Source organism: Oncorhynchus mykiss, chromosome 4 (assembly GCF_013265735.2).
Source record: "Oncorhynchus mykiss isolate Arlee chromosome 4, USDA_OmykA_1.1, whole genome shotgun sequence".
Lineage (NCBI taxonomy): Eukaryota > Metazoa > Chordata > Actinopteri > Salmoniformes > Salmonidae > Oncorhynchus > Oncorhynchus mykiss.
This window is the reverse complement of record NC_048568.1, coordinates 12,881,925-12,898,280: the sequence shown is the minus strand read 5'-3', so window position 1 is coordinate 12,898,280 and position 16,356 is coordinate 12,881,925. Positions and strand designations below refer to the sequence as shown.

Here is a 16,356-nt window from a genome sequence, read left to right as displayed (position 1 = left end):
TGTTCTCAACTTGCCTACCTGGTTAAATAAAGGTAATATAAATCAAATAAAAAATGCTTGACTTCGTTGATGGAATTGTAACTGTCAATATCGCTCTCCAAGCCACAGTTGAATATTTTCTTCACATAATGAGTTTCAATCCATACGTCTTGTCAAATTGTCTGAGTCATCTTTGACTAACCAAATCTCCAAGAAGTTTCTCTAAGTTTTTGATTGTTGTGCTTGGGAGCTCCAGCCAAACGACTTTGAGCTCTATTTTAACAAACCTAGCGCAATGGTAAATCTTAGCGCTGGTGGTAGCGTCATTGGTTCGGTTCAGTATGTGTCAGAAATATTTGTTATTTTCACAACCGGAATTATGGGTGGCGTGAAATTGCTGGGTTTTTGATGAATAAACAAGTGTGTGTCGAAGCTTGGCCCCTCACTAGTCAATCAGAACTTGCGCCAAGGCTAAATATGTGGTTGCTTCATGTGGTGTATTTATGGTCTTTTATGTATTGAATTGTCTTCAACTACAATTCAAATGTTGGTCTGTTATAGCCTAGTTCTTTAAGCAGCCTGCCCCGTGTTTGCTAAATATGTTGAACATGTTTGCAGTCCACACTGTTATAATTGCATTGCTTCAATATGAACAGAGAATTTGATGTAAATGGCATGTTATAGAAGGGTCCAGACACTATTTACATTAATTTTTTTTATGGCTGTTTTACTTGCTTTTGAGAAACTGACCCCACAACCAATGATTTAATTTCCTCATCTTCGTTGTGCAGTATGGGGGCGCTGAAAAAACATGAACAAATTGTCATTCCGAACTTTATCCGCAACGTTATATTCCATGGATAATAAGATTGTGGGAGCTGTTTTGTTAGAATCTCTCCTGGCTCAAAGTAGAGGAGATATTGACTGCATCACTACTTGTCTTTGTGCGATGTATTGACGTGTCACAAACGATCTGTTCAAACAGCTAACACACAGCTCAAACACCCAAGACATGCTACCCGTTGTCTCTTCACAGTCCCCAAGTCCAGAACAGAGGCTAGGAAACACACAATACTATATAGAGCCATGACTACATGGAACTCTCTTCCACCTCGTAACTCAAGCTAGCAGTAAAATTTGACAAAAAAACAAACATAAAACAACACCTCAAGGAACCACACTCACTTACACACATTGCAATATTGTACATTTTATATTGTACATTACATTAGAAGCAATGTACATGTGTTGATGTTGGCTATTGTTTTAATATGATGCATTGTTTTATTCCTGTTTGGACCCCAGGAAGAGTAGCTGCTGCCTGGGCAGATCGTACTAAATACTAAACGAAAACAAATCCAGGCCCTCTTTTTGCCTAGAGGATTGCTGGGGTGAATTATTTCCCATCATTTATACACAGAGTTTATATATTGAGTCACATTTTCTCTACCCGGCTTGTCAGATGAATCCATTTGACTACAGGAAAACAAAGAAAGTTCAATGTAAACACTTCTGTCCATAACTCACACTCGCTCTCGCTGACCTTCTGACAGATCCCAGGACTTCTGCTGTGAGACTTGTGGCTGCTCCATGCACTTAGCCCTCCTGTCTCCCTCCCCCACAAACCCCAGCCCAGAGGACCAAGAAGACCAAGAGCTTGCCCAGCAGATCAACTTCAAGGTACAACTGCCTACCAGCCACAATCCTACCCCAGCCACGGTGTGGTGTTTATTTACATTTGAGTCTAGTCAGTTTTCTTCTAAACCTTTTACCAGGTGTCAGAACTGAATGAAACGCGTGTTCCCATGTCTTAACCCATTTGTGCAGTCAAGCAGTCACATACAGCAAAGATAGGGCCTTGCACCCGAGGAATGTTTTCTCAGCCCGCTGACAAGAGCTGGAGTACATTGTGTGTGACAGCAACCGTCAACTGTGTGTTTGTTCCTGCAGGCAGAGTCCAGGCAGGGCAGTGAGAGCACAGGGGCAGAGAGTGAGCACCCCACAGAACTCCAGGGAGAGACATCCTCCTCGGGGAGACAGGAGGAAGAGGAGAACGCCCAGGCTGAGCAGGTGAGGAACGCCATCAGTGTTATAGTAGCTGGTGACGGACTGTGAGATCAGCCAATTTAAAATCCGGCAGCACTTTTTCCTGCTCCTGACATAGGATCTATTCAAGTCCCTTTCTGAGGCACTGTGAAAACAGACAGTTGGAAAGCGAGAGCGAGACGGCTGGTGGAGGAGATTACCCTGCACCACAAACCTCCCCACCTACACATATTTTAATAAGCAATCTCTGCCACCTACGTGGGCAGAGAAACAACTGCATACTGAAGGTATTTGCTATTCTAGGGGATTATTCATGTATTTGCTATTGAAAGAGGTTGATATGGTTGCGTAGTTGGCATGGTTGCACACGAATGTGCCACCTTGTCGCAGACGACGTCCCGAAAACCGTTTTCTCCGGCGATTTTTGTCGTTCTTATTCCCGAGCCATTAAATGAAAGAGTTATTTATGAGAGGAGTGGCGGGGGTGTCCCGTGGGGGGGGGGGGGTCTCCCGAGGTTCCAGAATGGGGTATAAAAGGGAGAACATGGCAACGTCGTTACCCCGTAAATGATCCCTAATCTCTCATAGTGCTTTATGTAATGTCGTGGCTCCACTGTGCTGCATCAGCCTCTGTCACTCACTCAGGGAACAGCACTTTTTTTTTTTTAATCAATGTGTTTAATGGCTCGGGAGGTAATCAATCTGTATGATGACGGTGCAGGCAGCACTCTGCTCTCTGGCCCTCCAGGTTCTTCACTGTGCGCCAACCCGCTGCCAGTGAGGCATGATGCCCCTTTCGAGCAGTCCCCTATGACAACACTCATGATAACTGATGTTTTCTGAGAAGCCGATTTTACAGCTAGATATCAGTGTTATGATGTGTCATTTAATAGCACCATTATTTATTAGGAGAAGGTGATAGCAATTTTGAGATTGCCGTTTCCAAGCATGGTGAAGATGAATGAAGGGATTATGTTTCTTCATACTTCATGCAATAGGGTCTATGTGGATTTGGATTCAATCCCACTGAACTGACCTGAGTAGGAGAGAAAGAACGGGGATAGTTAAAATATTAAAATTGACTTACCGCCTGCTGCTGGATGCAGTAACCTCTGGCCGGGAGAGGGACCATTCTGGTCCTGTGGTTATCCCACACCTTGACTGCATCATCACGGTCTGCCTTGCTCTTCCTATGTCAAACTGAACAGAGTGATATAGGCATGATTATAGGGCGTTGTTCACTGCTCCCTACTCTTTCCCCCAGTGTCTGTCTCTCTGCGCGCCAGCCCTCCCTGGCCTGCAGCCATCCCCTAACCAGGAGGCGTGAGATTGAGCTTCACCTTTTAAAGCAACTTTAAATAAGACTGTTTCCCCTTTTAAAACAATGAACGGTAGCCTTTTTAGTTGCTATGACCTTAGTGTATTTTCATGGCTGCAACTTAAGTGTTATTCCCAAGACCAACTGTGAACCAATATGCACATTTGTTGAGAAGCTCATGAATTAAACGTGTTTTGCTGTGTAGTAACACCATGTCTCTGGTGGTGGGAAAAACCGATGTGCTTCTAGAAAGATGGCCCATAGTGTGTGTGTATGTGTTGGTCCACTGTCTGATCCTGTATATGATATGCTGTGCTCCCTGCAGGCCGAGGCGGCTCCACCTCCCAGTGAGGAGGAGACGAGTCCACCAGCCCCCAGCACCCACCAGCGCCGGGCCCAGCAGCAACAGAGAGACCAGATAGAGCCCCCCAGCAGGCCCACTTTCCCCCACACCGCCGCCCCCCACCCTCCTCAGGACACCAGCCACACGGGCTCTGTGGTGCTCATCGTGGTGCTCGCCCTGCTCCTGGCTGCCCTCATCTTCCGCAGGGTCTACCTGACCAACGAGTACAAGTTTGACTACGAGCTGTGACAAAACTAACCTTAACCTACCCAGCCCCACCACCCCCCTGAGTCGAGTGAGTCAACCGCCCCTCCTATCACCTGACCTGACACCCTAGCTGGCAACAAACTGACTTTCTCTTTACCGTGGGCTTCAAAGAGGGCTTGGTTTACAATGAGGGTAACTTTCATTCCTGTGGAGGATGGGGTTGACTCACCACCACAACACCTCCCAAGGTGTCTTCTATTACTTTGAATTGACTCTAGAGTGTACTACATTTTTTAGAATGGGAGTATTGTATCTAAACCTCCCCAGAGGAGAGACACTGTATCAGACCTGGGTTCAAATACTATTTAAAATCTTTCAAAGACTTTGTTTTAGCTCTAGCCTGCCTGGGATGCCAGTTGTTTTTTGTTTTGGAATTATTATATTGGGACATGTAGCCAGGCAAGCTCAAGCAACCACAGATAAAGTATGTGAAATTATTTCAAATAATATTTGAACCCAGGTCTGCTCTAGCTCTCCTTTTTTAATTTGTCAGGCATCTGTTTATCATAGGAATTGCTGATTTGCTCTCAATATTTAAACAAGACAATACTGTCATATAACATGTAAACAATGAAGGCTATTAAATAGTTTGTCTCAAAATTATTATTTAATTGTGCAAAGGGAAGCAATATGATTAACATTTTGTATACAGATAAGATGCTAACAATTTCTGCTCAACTGTTATGTCGTTTACATATCTGACTGCCTAGCCAATGCTCTGGCTGTTCCTACTTTGCAATAGCAGATACAACCTAGCTAGTATACATACTCTGTCAATCTTATAGCCTGAGTGCCAGTCTGTTTCTGCTCTCTTGCCAACTCCTTGTCACTCAATTTCATGAGCTTAAAGGAAATGGAGATTTTAAGAGACTGTACGACTATAGCCTATCTTTTTGAAGTCCTCAAAAGAAATAGGATTGGGGACTAATGCAGAGGTTTAAATGTTGTGTGCACATTTTACTTCAGCGCAAATAAAATGACCAGAATAGGGCCTCTAAGTTTGAAACATGTAAGACAGCTTGATTCATGTCTCAAGATGTAATTTAGACATATATCCATCCATCTCTTCAGACTGTATTTGAACCATACATACAGTAGGTTTGAACATTGTATCAGAAAATAAATGCCTTGGAATTTTTTTTCTTTCTGTGTCGGTCTTATTTCTTTCTGTGTCATGACGGATGGCTGACAGTAACACTTAGTTATCCATCTCTGCACAAACCATTCAGTAATCTGGAGAGTTGAAACACATGGACACATAAAGGATCAGATTTCATCATCCAGTAAGTTTTATCTAAAAGATGTACAGTGCATTTTAAAGTATTCAGACCTTGACTTCTGACATTTTGTTAAGTTTCAGCCTTATTCTAAAATGTATTAAATTGTTTTTTTCCCTCATTGATCTACACACGCTACCCCTTAATGACAAAGCAAAAACAGAGTTTTAGAGATGCTTGCAAATTTACTTAAATGACACATTTATATAAGTATTCAGACCCTTTACTCAGTACTTTGTTGAAGCACCTTTGGCAGTGATTTAAAGCTTCAAGTCTTCTTGGGTATGATGCTACAAGATTGGCACACCTGTATTAGGAGAGTTTCTCTCATTGTTTGCAGATCTTCTCAAGCTCTGTCAGGTTGGATGGGGAGTGTCGCTGCACAGCTATTTTCAAATCAAACTTTGTCACATGCGCCGAATACAACAAGTGTAGACCTTACCGTGAAATGCTTTACAAGCCCTTAACCAACATCCCCACAGCATGATGCTGCCACCACCGTGCTTCACCGTAGGGATGGTGCCAGGTTTCCTCCAGACGTGACACTTGGCATTCAGGCCAAAGAGTTTAAACTTGGTTTCATCAAACCAGAGAATGTTGTTTCTCATGGTCTGAGAAGCCTTTAGGTCCCTTTTGGCAAATTCCAAGCGGGCTGTCGTGCTTTTTACTGAGTGGCTTCCGTCTGGCCACTCTACCATAAAGGCCTGATTGGTTGTGCTGCACAGATGGTTGTCCTTCTGGTAGTTTATCCTATCTCCACAGAGTAACTGGAGCTCTGTTAGAGTGACCATCGGGTTCTTGGTTACCTCCCTGATCAAGGCCCTTCTCACCCGATTACTCAGTTTGGCCAGGCGGTCAGCTTTAGGAAGAGTCTTGTTGGTTCCAAACTTCTTCCATTTAAGAATGGAGGCCACTGTGTTCTAGGGGACCTTCAATGCTGCATAAATGTTTTGGTACCCTTCCCCAGATCTGTGCCTCTACACCATCCTGTCTCTGAGCTCTACGGACAAGTCCTTCAACCTCATGGTTGAAGGTTTTTGCTCTGACATTTACTGTCAACTGTGGGACCTTATATAGACAGGTGTGTGCCTTTCCAAATCATGTCCAGTCAATTTAATTTAACACAGGTGGACTCCAAGTTGTAGAAACATCTTAAGGGTGATCAATGGAAACAGGATGCAACTGAGCTCAGTTTTGAGTCTCAATGGATCTGAATAGTTAAGTAATTAATGTATTTTTCAGGGGTTTTTGCAAACATTTCTAAAAAACTTTTCGCTTTGTCATTATGTGGTATTGTGTGTAGATTGAGGAAAACATTTAATTTAATCGATTTTAGAATAGGGCTGCAACAGTAATAAAATGTGGAAAAAGTGAAGCGTCTGAATACTTTCTGAATGTACTGTATATTAGGATATGCACTTGCTGTTGATATACTTGATTCCATGCCTGTTATATTATAGTTACATGCATAGTGCTTTCTGAGTTGTTACTGAGAGGTTTAATAAGAACCGGAGCCATATATCTGCTTTGTGGTTTTTCGACAAGCGCCAGACACCTGTGAGAATCCTTACATCAGTTGATCGGGGATTCCCTGTTTCATGTAAACGTCTTCCCACCGTGAAATGGTTGCCAATCAACTTCACACGGACACCCTGGAATGTGGTCATGTCATTATAATATAGCTAAACAAGAGCTGTTGCTGAAGCTGCGCGCTCGGTGCCTTGGTTTGGAGCGCTTGGAAACCAACCACTGTAGACCGTGGACCAATCAGGGAGCAATAAGCGGGACAAGCCGCTTGGCCTCGTGAACAGTCGTTGTTACTTATTCAACCGGCAAACTGCCTCACTACAATGCTTGGGAACAAAATATGCTACAATGATCAAACCATTGCGGACGTGGATTAAAGGGATCGCTTCACTCATTCGAAGACTTTTGAGTTTTCACACATAATGCCTTATATTAAGTTTTTGTTCTTACTTTTTTGCTTGATACTTATCGGGGAATGCCGAAAGCACAAAAGTAGGAAAAGGCGGTGGTCCGGGGCGGTGGAATCTTACAAGCATGGCGCGTAAGTACCTGGATCCTTACCCTTTTTGAGAGTCCATCCAAATGTGTTTCCTTCTTTCACTCTTTCGTTTGCACTTTAAAACAACTGGAGGTCTTCATGCCATCCCCTTTCTTTGTTTCTTTGGTTAAATTCCACACTTGTGGAACCCTACGTTCCGTTTGATGTAGCCTAATACTGGGCTATTTATTCGACCTCATTTTCTACATTGAAAATGATTTATGGCTCGTTTCAGTAATGTTAAACCCGTTATAGTCGTTGACACGGAGACTGTATGCAAATATTAGCCTCGGTGGGGTGGTCTCGACTCGAACACGCACGGTGCCCGTGCGTAAAGATGATCCAGAGCGCAGTGCGCATATGATGGAAGGATGCAATCAATGGATGGACTCTGCATGAGCAGAGATGTCATGAATCATCACTATCTGCAAGTGTGATCATCCATGCCATTCATCTGAACTTTGCATCATTATTCTGCATCGTGCTTCACTGACTTGTGCCGTTCCCCCCTTCAGATGACCAGTGATGTGTTCCGTCATTGTTAATAATCTTATCTGTGAAATAAGAGGCGATCCCACTGCGAGACTGTTCAATGACACAAAGCTCTCAAATGCACTTGAAGTAGGCTTCAGTAAGGGCAGAACATGGTTCATGTAATCTGCAAGATGTAACAGATTTAACAGTTCCATGGGGGCAGTGGATTAATCGGGTTCTCAGGATCCCCTGCTGTATTACAAGTAGCTAACCAATGATGTTATTCTTGTATATTGAGTTATAACATGAGACATTTTTGTCCAGTAGACAGTTATAGGATTACAATTACAAATCAACCCCTATAGCATGAAGTGGCTGGGGACAATGTGCTGTTCATGATTAACTCTTGTGTTGTCTTAACATCCTGTATATTCCCCTTGTCCTAAGCGTAAAAAAAATGACCCACCTTCACTAAACCCCTAAAATAAAGCATCTTAGTTGAATTTTAAACTCCAAATCTATTTTGCATGAAGAAACAACCTCTTCACAATGCAGAACGATTGCATTTAAATCAGTGGACATCACTGGTTTTTATTACAACACACCCTTCATAATAGTTTTTTTTGCTAAAGTAGAGGTTAATTATTATTATTGCTAAAGGTACTGCATAGGTGTAAACATTACTTTTTTTTAGCAAGAGGTAGCACTTGTATAGCCTAAGAAAGTAGCAGATATGTGCAGAAAGTAGTTTTGAATGCATTTTATTGAAGGGAAACCATAACAGTCTTGAACTTTTTTGGCAACATAGTGATATGTTCTTATATACTGTACAATGAGGAATTCAACTACAAAATACTAGTCTTCTCCCATCTTTTAACCATTGCCCCCACCCACAAGGTGTATAAACAACAACAACAAATAAGAATAAAATAAGATAATTGATAAAAATACAAAAACTTAAAATCAATCAAGAACATAAATCAATCAACTGTAATTAGCACATGTAGGACAGTATGCAAGTGTGTGTTCATGGACTTTGCAGATGTATTTCTCCCATGTGCAGCACATAGTATTTGTTTTACAGTCCTTTGGGGGCAGAATTGGCATCTCCTCCTCTTGCCTGGCCCAGCTGCAGCCTCAGGTGGATCAGGACAAGATTCAGCCCCCTGAACAGCTTTCACAAGCGCCGTAGAGGCTGCTGCACGGGGGACGCGCTCCCTTCTTTGAATGTGTGGGGTTACAAGTGCCTTTACCAGCTTCTCCAGGAACTCCCTCCTCTTGTTCCGCTTATCAGGCATCCAGGTAGTGCTGATCTTGTTCCATATCACGAAGGCATTGTATGAGGACACATCAAAGATGTTATGGAAGATGGGGCCAGCGGGCAGTCATCCTCCTGCAGCTGTAAGTTCCAATAACCTTGCCCAGGTTGTCCACACCTCCTTTGTTGTGGTTGTAGTCCAGGATGATGGCTGGCTTCCTGTCCTCACGATCACGGATCTCAGCTGTTTAGCGCAGTGTGCTCAGGAGGACCACATTCTTGACCCTCTTTGGGAGGTAAGAAACTAGAGTGGTGGTGGGGGTGAAGGCAAACTTTGATGAGAAGGCCTCTCTCCCCCTTGTTGCGAGGGGTGCAGGTGGGAGCTCAGGCTTGTTCTTTTTAACTGTGCCAAACATGGTGATCTTCCTCTTCAGGAGCTGCTGTCTGAGTTCATAAGAGGTGAAGAAATTGTCACACGTGACATTGTGCCCCCTCAGTCCATCTGTGACATCAAGCACAACCCACATCCGCTGGTTCCTCTCCAGGCCTCCGTTGGTTGGCTTCCCTGTGTAGACTTGCATCTTCCAAACGTAGCTGGATTGTGCGTCAAAGGACACCCATATCTTGATGCCATACTTTGCTGGCTTGTTGGGCAAAAGAGATTACTATCAGTAATTAGTATCAGTGTCACAGAAAACAATCACATAAATCAAGGATATTACAGCAATACATAACAAAATTAACACTGAAAATCACTTACATTACAGATATGAAAATAAAAATGTACCTCTTGAATGGAACCAGTTGCTCATCCACTGTTACTTCAGGCCCAGGGTTGTAGCGGTATAGCAGATGCTCCACCTGCTTCTCCCAGACTTGCAGGTCTTGAGTCACGGTTATCAAATCATAACATTCTTGAGAAAGTGTGAAAGACTTTCAGTTGCATCGTGGCACGGAAAAAATCGCCCTTCCACTCTCTGCATCGCAGAGACTACATGTAGCCTCGCCTCGGGACCTATACACACCCAATGTAGGCACGCAGGTCAATCTCATCCATCCCTTTCCAGTTGTCTCCATATTTACAGAAACCCTCCAAATCTGATCTACTACCTGTATGTGCACTCATGGCTTCAGCAAAGAGAGAACTGGGGAGACTGTCATCTGCAGCACATTTAAAGCCTCTGACTGCATTCCCCATTAGTAAACAATGCTTTCAAGAAATGTTTATTTTGTCTGAAATGTTTATTTTGCCTGAAATGGTTTTTATTTTGTCTGTGAACTTGAGTCATGTGTGGGGTCGTGGAGTGGAGATGCTGCACATGCACATTAAAGTTTTCGTTTTCGCTGAGTTCAATCAAGTAGCACGCAGTCTCAATTTCTCATTGTGTGTGTGTGTGTGTGTGTGTGTGTGTGTGTGTGTGTGTGTGTGTGTGTGTGTGTGTGTGTCTTTGTGGTTTTTGTGGTGTGTAAATGATTTTATAACTGCCAGGTCAAAAATGACTCTAAGACAATCTTTGTACGCTGTACAGCTTTCATGGAAATATGAACAAAGACGATGTTTAACTTTTTCTAATGTTGCAGTCACTCTAGGAAAGTCATCCAATTTCAAGTTGAAAAAATATAATTTAGGGGGTTTTCTCTGCTGTTAAACATAGTGGCTGGTCATTTTTTACCCTTAAGACAACACAAAGGTTAATTGTGCTAAATCACAAACACCAAGTGTGCATACCTGGATACACTGTGAAGGCTGGCACGGTCTAATTGGTTGTCTGATGGCCTAATTTGCCTCCATTTACTCAATAATTGCAACCCCCTCTATTTTGGGAGAGCCTTGAACAGAGGCGGACTGGGACCAGAAATCTCATTATTAGCCTAAACCAAATTTTGAGCTACAAACCCAAGTTAGACATGCCCTCTTGGGCTAAAAATGGACCAGCCCATTTGGCATTTGCTTGAACTGCCAAATGGCCAGTCCGCCCCTGCCCTTGAAACTTGGGCAAAATGCCTAAATAGATGGGGGTCTGTTCGGAACAGTCTTCCCTGTCTTCCCTTAACTTTATACCCACAGAACATATAATGTTTACAGAGTATGGAAACGAACTTCCACCCATGTTATCCTCAAACGACAAACGTATAATGTGGGTTAGATAAACTCACTTTGACAGCAAAGCATGTTTCTCTTGATTCTCTGAGGGCACATACACCCACACACATTGCAGTTATGCTCATGCAGACAAATGGCCCATAAACAGCAAAGCTCAAGTCTCAATGCTGATTTAAAAAAAACACCTGACACCACACCTTGAACATGACAGAAATAATGTTTTTTTAAGATCAGGGCCCGGTTTCCCAAAAGCATCGTTAGAACCTTCGAAGGAGCATCGCTAAATCTCAGATCTGTTTCCTAAAACCATCGTTATTAACATTGTACTTGAAAACGCTCGGAATCTAATGCCTGCCTCAGACTACTTGTACAACAGCTCTACGTCATTAGATGCTTTTTTTGGCCTCCTAGTAATGTGTGGATCATCCATTTTGTATGATATGTTACGAATTACAATTCATATGATATTATACAATTTAGCGAAATGTACGATATGTTACAACATTTCTAAACATATGAAATGTTATGAATTCTAACATGTTGTGGCTAACATTTGCTAACACACTAAGTAGCAGTAAGTAGTTGCCCAGGATGAGATTTGAACACACAACCTTTGGATTCCTAGACATTTGTATTATATGCCTGCCCGTCTGTCTGTCCAGACATCCAGAGTTTTGTTTTTACCTTAGGTAACCTTATATCTTATGTAACCATACCAAACATAACATCATGCTAATTTGGGTGTTCCGGATTGACGTTTACTATGTTACATCTAGTCTATGAGACCAGTCTGGAAAGATGCATCGTTTAAACACTAGTAAACCTAAATTCAATCACTATCAGGAAACCTGGCCCAGGAATGTTAACCATAACTTCCATTGCTGTTTCATCCATTGCGTAACATCCATATCTTGGTTTCAGAATTCCTGCCAATTGATCATATTTTAAAAAGTCACACGTGTGCTGTAAAGTCTGTGTTCTTACTCTTATACATTCTGGGCTCGGTTTCCTGTTAGAGATGGAACCTATGATTGTGGGGCGGCAGGTAGCTTAGTAGTTAGATCTTTGGGCCAGTAATCGAAAGGTTGCTAGATTGAATCCCTCGAGCTGACAAGGTAAAAATCTGTCGTTCTGCCCCTGAATAAGGCTGTCCACTGTTCCTAGGCTGTCACTGTAAATAATAATTTGTTTCTTAATTGACTTTAAAAATAAAGCAATGATCCATCGTATACTCCACACACAGAGATGCATACAAAGCTCTCCCTCGCCCTCCATTTGGCAAATCTGACCATAATTCCATCCTCTTGATTCCTGCATACAAGCAAAAATTAAAGCAGGAAGCACTAGATCAATAAAAAAGTGGTCAGATAAAGATGCTAAGCTACAGGACTGTTGTGCTAGCACAGACTGGAATATGTTTCGGGATTCCTCCAATGGCAATGAGGAGTACACCACATCTGTCATTGGCTTCATCAATAAGTGCATCGATGACGTCGTCCCCACTGTGACCGTACGTACATACCCCAACCAGAAGCCACTGAGCTAAAGGCTAGAGCTACCGCTTTCAAGAGGCGGGACTCTAACCCGTAAGCTTATAAAAAATTGTGCTATGCCCTCCGACGAACCATCAAACAGGCAAAGCGTTAATACAGGACTAAGATTGAGTCGTACTAGACCGGCTCTGAAGCTCGTTGGATATGGCAGGGCCTGCAAACCATTACAGCCTACAAAGGGAAGCATAGCCGGGAGCTGCACAGTGACATGAGCCTACCGGACGAGCTAAACTACTTCTATGCTCGCTTCGAGGCAAATAACACTGAAACATGCATGAGAGCACCAGCTGTACTGGAAGACTGTGTGATCACGCTCTCCGCAGCCGATGTGTGTAAGATCTTTAGACAGGTCAATATTCACAAGGCCGCAGGGCCAGACGGATTACCAGGACGTGTACTGCGAGCATGCGCTGACCAACTTGCAAGTGTCTTCACTGACATTTTCAACCTCTCCCTGGCTAAGTCTGTAATACCAACATGTTTTAAGCAGACCACCATAGTGTCTGTGCCCATGACACACTAAGGTAACCTGCCTAAATGACTACCGACACTCACGTCTTGCCATGAAGTGCTTTGAAAGGCTGGTCATGGCTCACATCAACACCATCATCCCAGAAACCCTAGACAAACTCCAATTTGCATACCGCCCCAACAGATCCACAGATGATGCAGTCTCTATTGCACTCAACACTGCCCTTTCCCACCTGGACAAACGGAGCACCTATGTGAGAATGCTATTCATTGACTACAGATCAGCGTTCAACACCATAGTGCCCTCAATGCTCATCATAAGCTAAGGACCCCGGTACTAAACACCTCCCTTTACAACTGGATCCTGGACTTCCTGACGGGCCGCCCCCCAGGTGGTAAGGGTAGGTAACAACACATCCGCCACGCTGATCCTCAACACAGGGGCCCCTCAGGGGTGGGTGCTCAGCATTTTCCTGTACTCCCTGTTCACTCATGACTGCACGGCCAGGCTCGACTCCAACACCATCATTAAAATTGCCGATGACACAACAGTAGTAGGCCTGATCACTGACAACAACGAGACAGCCTATAGGGAGGAGGTCAGACCTGGCCATTTGGTGCCAGGACAACAACCTCTTCCTCGACGTGATCAAGAAAAAGGAGATGATTGTGGACTACAGGCAAAAGAGGACAGAGCACGCCGCCATTCTCATTGACGGGGCCGCTGTGGAGCAGGTTGAGAGCTTCCACATCACCAACAAACTAACATGATCCAAGCACACCATGACAGTCGTGAAGTGGGCACGACAAAACCTATTCCCCTCAGGAGACTGAAAAGATTTGGCATGGGTCCTCAGATCCTCAAAAGGTTCTACAGCTGCACCATCAAGAGTATCCTGCAAATAGTCTGGTTGCATCACTGCCTGGTATGGCAACTGCTCGGCCTCCGACCGCAAGGCTCTACAGAGGGTAGTGCGAACGGCCCAGAACATCACTGGGGCCAAGCTTCCTGCCATCCAAGACCTCTATACCAGGCGGTGTCAGAGGAAGGCCCTGAAAATTGTCAAAGACTGCAGCCATCCTAGTCATAGACTGTTCTTTCTGCTACCACACGGCAAGCGGTACCGGAGCGCCAAGTCTAGGTCCAAGAGGCTTCTAAACGCTTCTACCCCCAAGCCATAAGACTCCTGAACATCTAGTCAAATGGCTACCCAGACTATTTGCATTGCTCCTCCCCCCTCCCATCTCCACACCACTGCCACTCTCTGTTGTCATCTATGCATAGTCACTTTAATTAACTCTACCTACATGTACATATTACCTCAACTATCTGGTGCCCCCGCACATTGGCTCCGTACCGGCACCCCCTTGTATATATATTGTTATTTTTTACTGCTGCTCTTTAATTACGATGTTACTTTTATCTTATTCTTATCTGTATTTTTTGAAACTGCACTGTTGGTTAGGGGCTTGTAAGTAAGTGTTTCACCGTAAGGTCTACTACGCCTGTTATATTCAGCGCATGTGACTTTTGATTTGATTTGAACTGGAATGAGATAAACTTTATATGATCTTTCACCCTCTCTACTCTGATAGACATGAGCCAGCGTTGCACTCAATCATTTATTTCCTCGCCAGAAGGGTTTTGAAGGAACTGCAGCACCCCTGATCAATTTAAATACATCTTCAGAAATAAATGAAATAATTCAGAATAGTCTACTACACCACAAGAAGGCCTATTATTTAGCCTCAGAGGATCAACAGTTTATTTTTTTTAAATAGCCTAGCTGTGGATTGGTGCCCAGTAAAAAGGAAGAGTCAGGATAGTCCTCATATTGCAGCCTAAAATATGTGTCTCAACACACCTAGGCCTAGGCTATTTATGGATTCAAGACAAGGTTGTTTTTATTGATCTCAGATTCCCAGTTTGTCAGTGTCAAAGTAGCCTGCCATTTTGATCATTTGTTCAGTATTAAAAAAGATTCTGCCAAAGTCTCCAGTCATGTAAAATGATGTAGAATTGCATGAAATGCGTGAAATCCCCCCCCCCCCCCCCCCCCCTAGGCCTATCCATGCTTTGCTTGTTTATAATATTGCTACCCTTTTAGGCTATTTATATATTTATTTAACTGGGCAATTCAGTTAAGAACAAATTCTTAACTGAATTGCCCTGTTCCAAATTTGGGCCCTGTTCCTTTCATAATCTGACTGTTGTGGTTTGAAGGTAATTTTAAAGGTGGTTGGGTGGTTCTCTGTAAGGAGTAAGGACTGAATGGAGACAGATAGCTGTTATCCACCAATATTTTCGGAAGTAGCCTATTGATTGCCGTTTTCCTTTGCAGTCCCCTGACTGGAAAAAGGATGGTTGATAACACCAAATCTCGCAAATTGAAGACAGACAACCTGCTGCGAGTGGATGACCATGATTTCACCATGAGACCAGCCTTTGCAGGTAAGGACATGGTCCTAAACATCTTGTTGACTGATTTTACCAAAGTAGAATCCAGAGCCTTCTAAACCCGGGAAAGGGGCCCTGATATCACTGTTCAGATCAGGGGTGCAAAACTGTTCCTTGAGGGCCGCAGTGTATGTCTGTTTCCATGTTTGTACTTCTTGTGACCTCTCTGGGCAACCAATGAATGTCTCTGAACTTTAATTAAGTGCCAGTGTGGAACTGGAAAAAAAGCAGCAAGATTGTGGCCCTTGGGGACCGGAGTGGTGCTACTCTGGTTGAGATCTTGAACGGCATTGAAGCATATCCAGCAGAGAACGTACATCTGTGTGAAAAAGTAGTCTCATATCAATACACACAGGAGCTAGTGAGATATGACACTTTGAGAATTAATTCCTCTGTAGCAATCCATTCGGTATCTACACCTGGTTTGACATGTTTGCCAAAGTGTAAGGCAGGTATAGGAGGAGCTTTTGAAATGCATGAAATGGGATGCTGCATATTTCCCTGGTGAATAATGTACTGTATGTTGTGTTACTGAACTTGAGTGGCAGCTCAGACACTAAGAATTTCAAATAGAGGATCCTACATAAAACCCTTCAGTGTATCTGTAAATGGACACGCAGACACAGCCTCGTGTCCCGGAATAGAGAGCTTTGGGAGATTCAAATTGTCTGTCTTATACAAACATTATGAAAAGTTGACTTGTGTAAGCCTGTGAAAACTGTCTGTATTAATTTGGGTGGGAG

General features: G+C 43.4%; 2 protein-coding genes across 3 annotated transcripts in view; both read left to right on the top strand.

The window, feature by feature from the left end:
* ube2j1 (ubiquitin-conjugating enzyme E2, J1) overlaps positions 1 to 5,096 on the top strand; it is a 29,418-nt gene extending 24,322 nt beyond the window's left edge. Inside the window, exons 6-8 of the mRNA XM_021600237.2 lie at positions 1,533 to 1,659; positions 1,930 to 2,049; positions 3,669 to 5,096. Coding sequence (XP_021455912.2) covers positions 1,533 to 1,659; positions 1,930 to 2,049; positions 3,669 to 3,935 — 514 coding nt within the window. The 3' untranslated portion in view covers positions 3,936 to 5,096. The remainder of the gene's footprint in view (positions 1 to 1,532; positions 1,660 to 1,929; positions 2,050 to 3,668) is intronic.
* A 1,754-nt stretch (positions 5,097 to 6,850) lies between these two features.
* The window catches only part of LOC110522109 (gamma-aminobutyric acid receptor subunit rho-2-like), a 40,532-nt gene continuing 31,026 nt past the window's right edge, over positions 6,851 to 16,356 (top strand). The window contains exons 1-2 of one of the 2 annotated variants that reach the window (XM_021600234.2): positions 6,851 to 7,298; positions 15,498 to 15,607. In XM_021600234.2, the coding sequence (XP_021455909.1) occupies positions 7,180 to 7,298; positions 15,498 to 15,607 (229 nt within the window). In that variant the 5' untranslated portion in view covers positions 6,851 to 7,179. The remainder of the gene's footprint in view (positions 7,299 to 15,497; positions 15,608 to 16,356) is intronic. The other variant, XM_036975657.1, reaches the window with a different exon arrangement.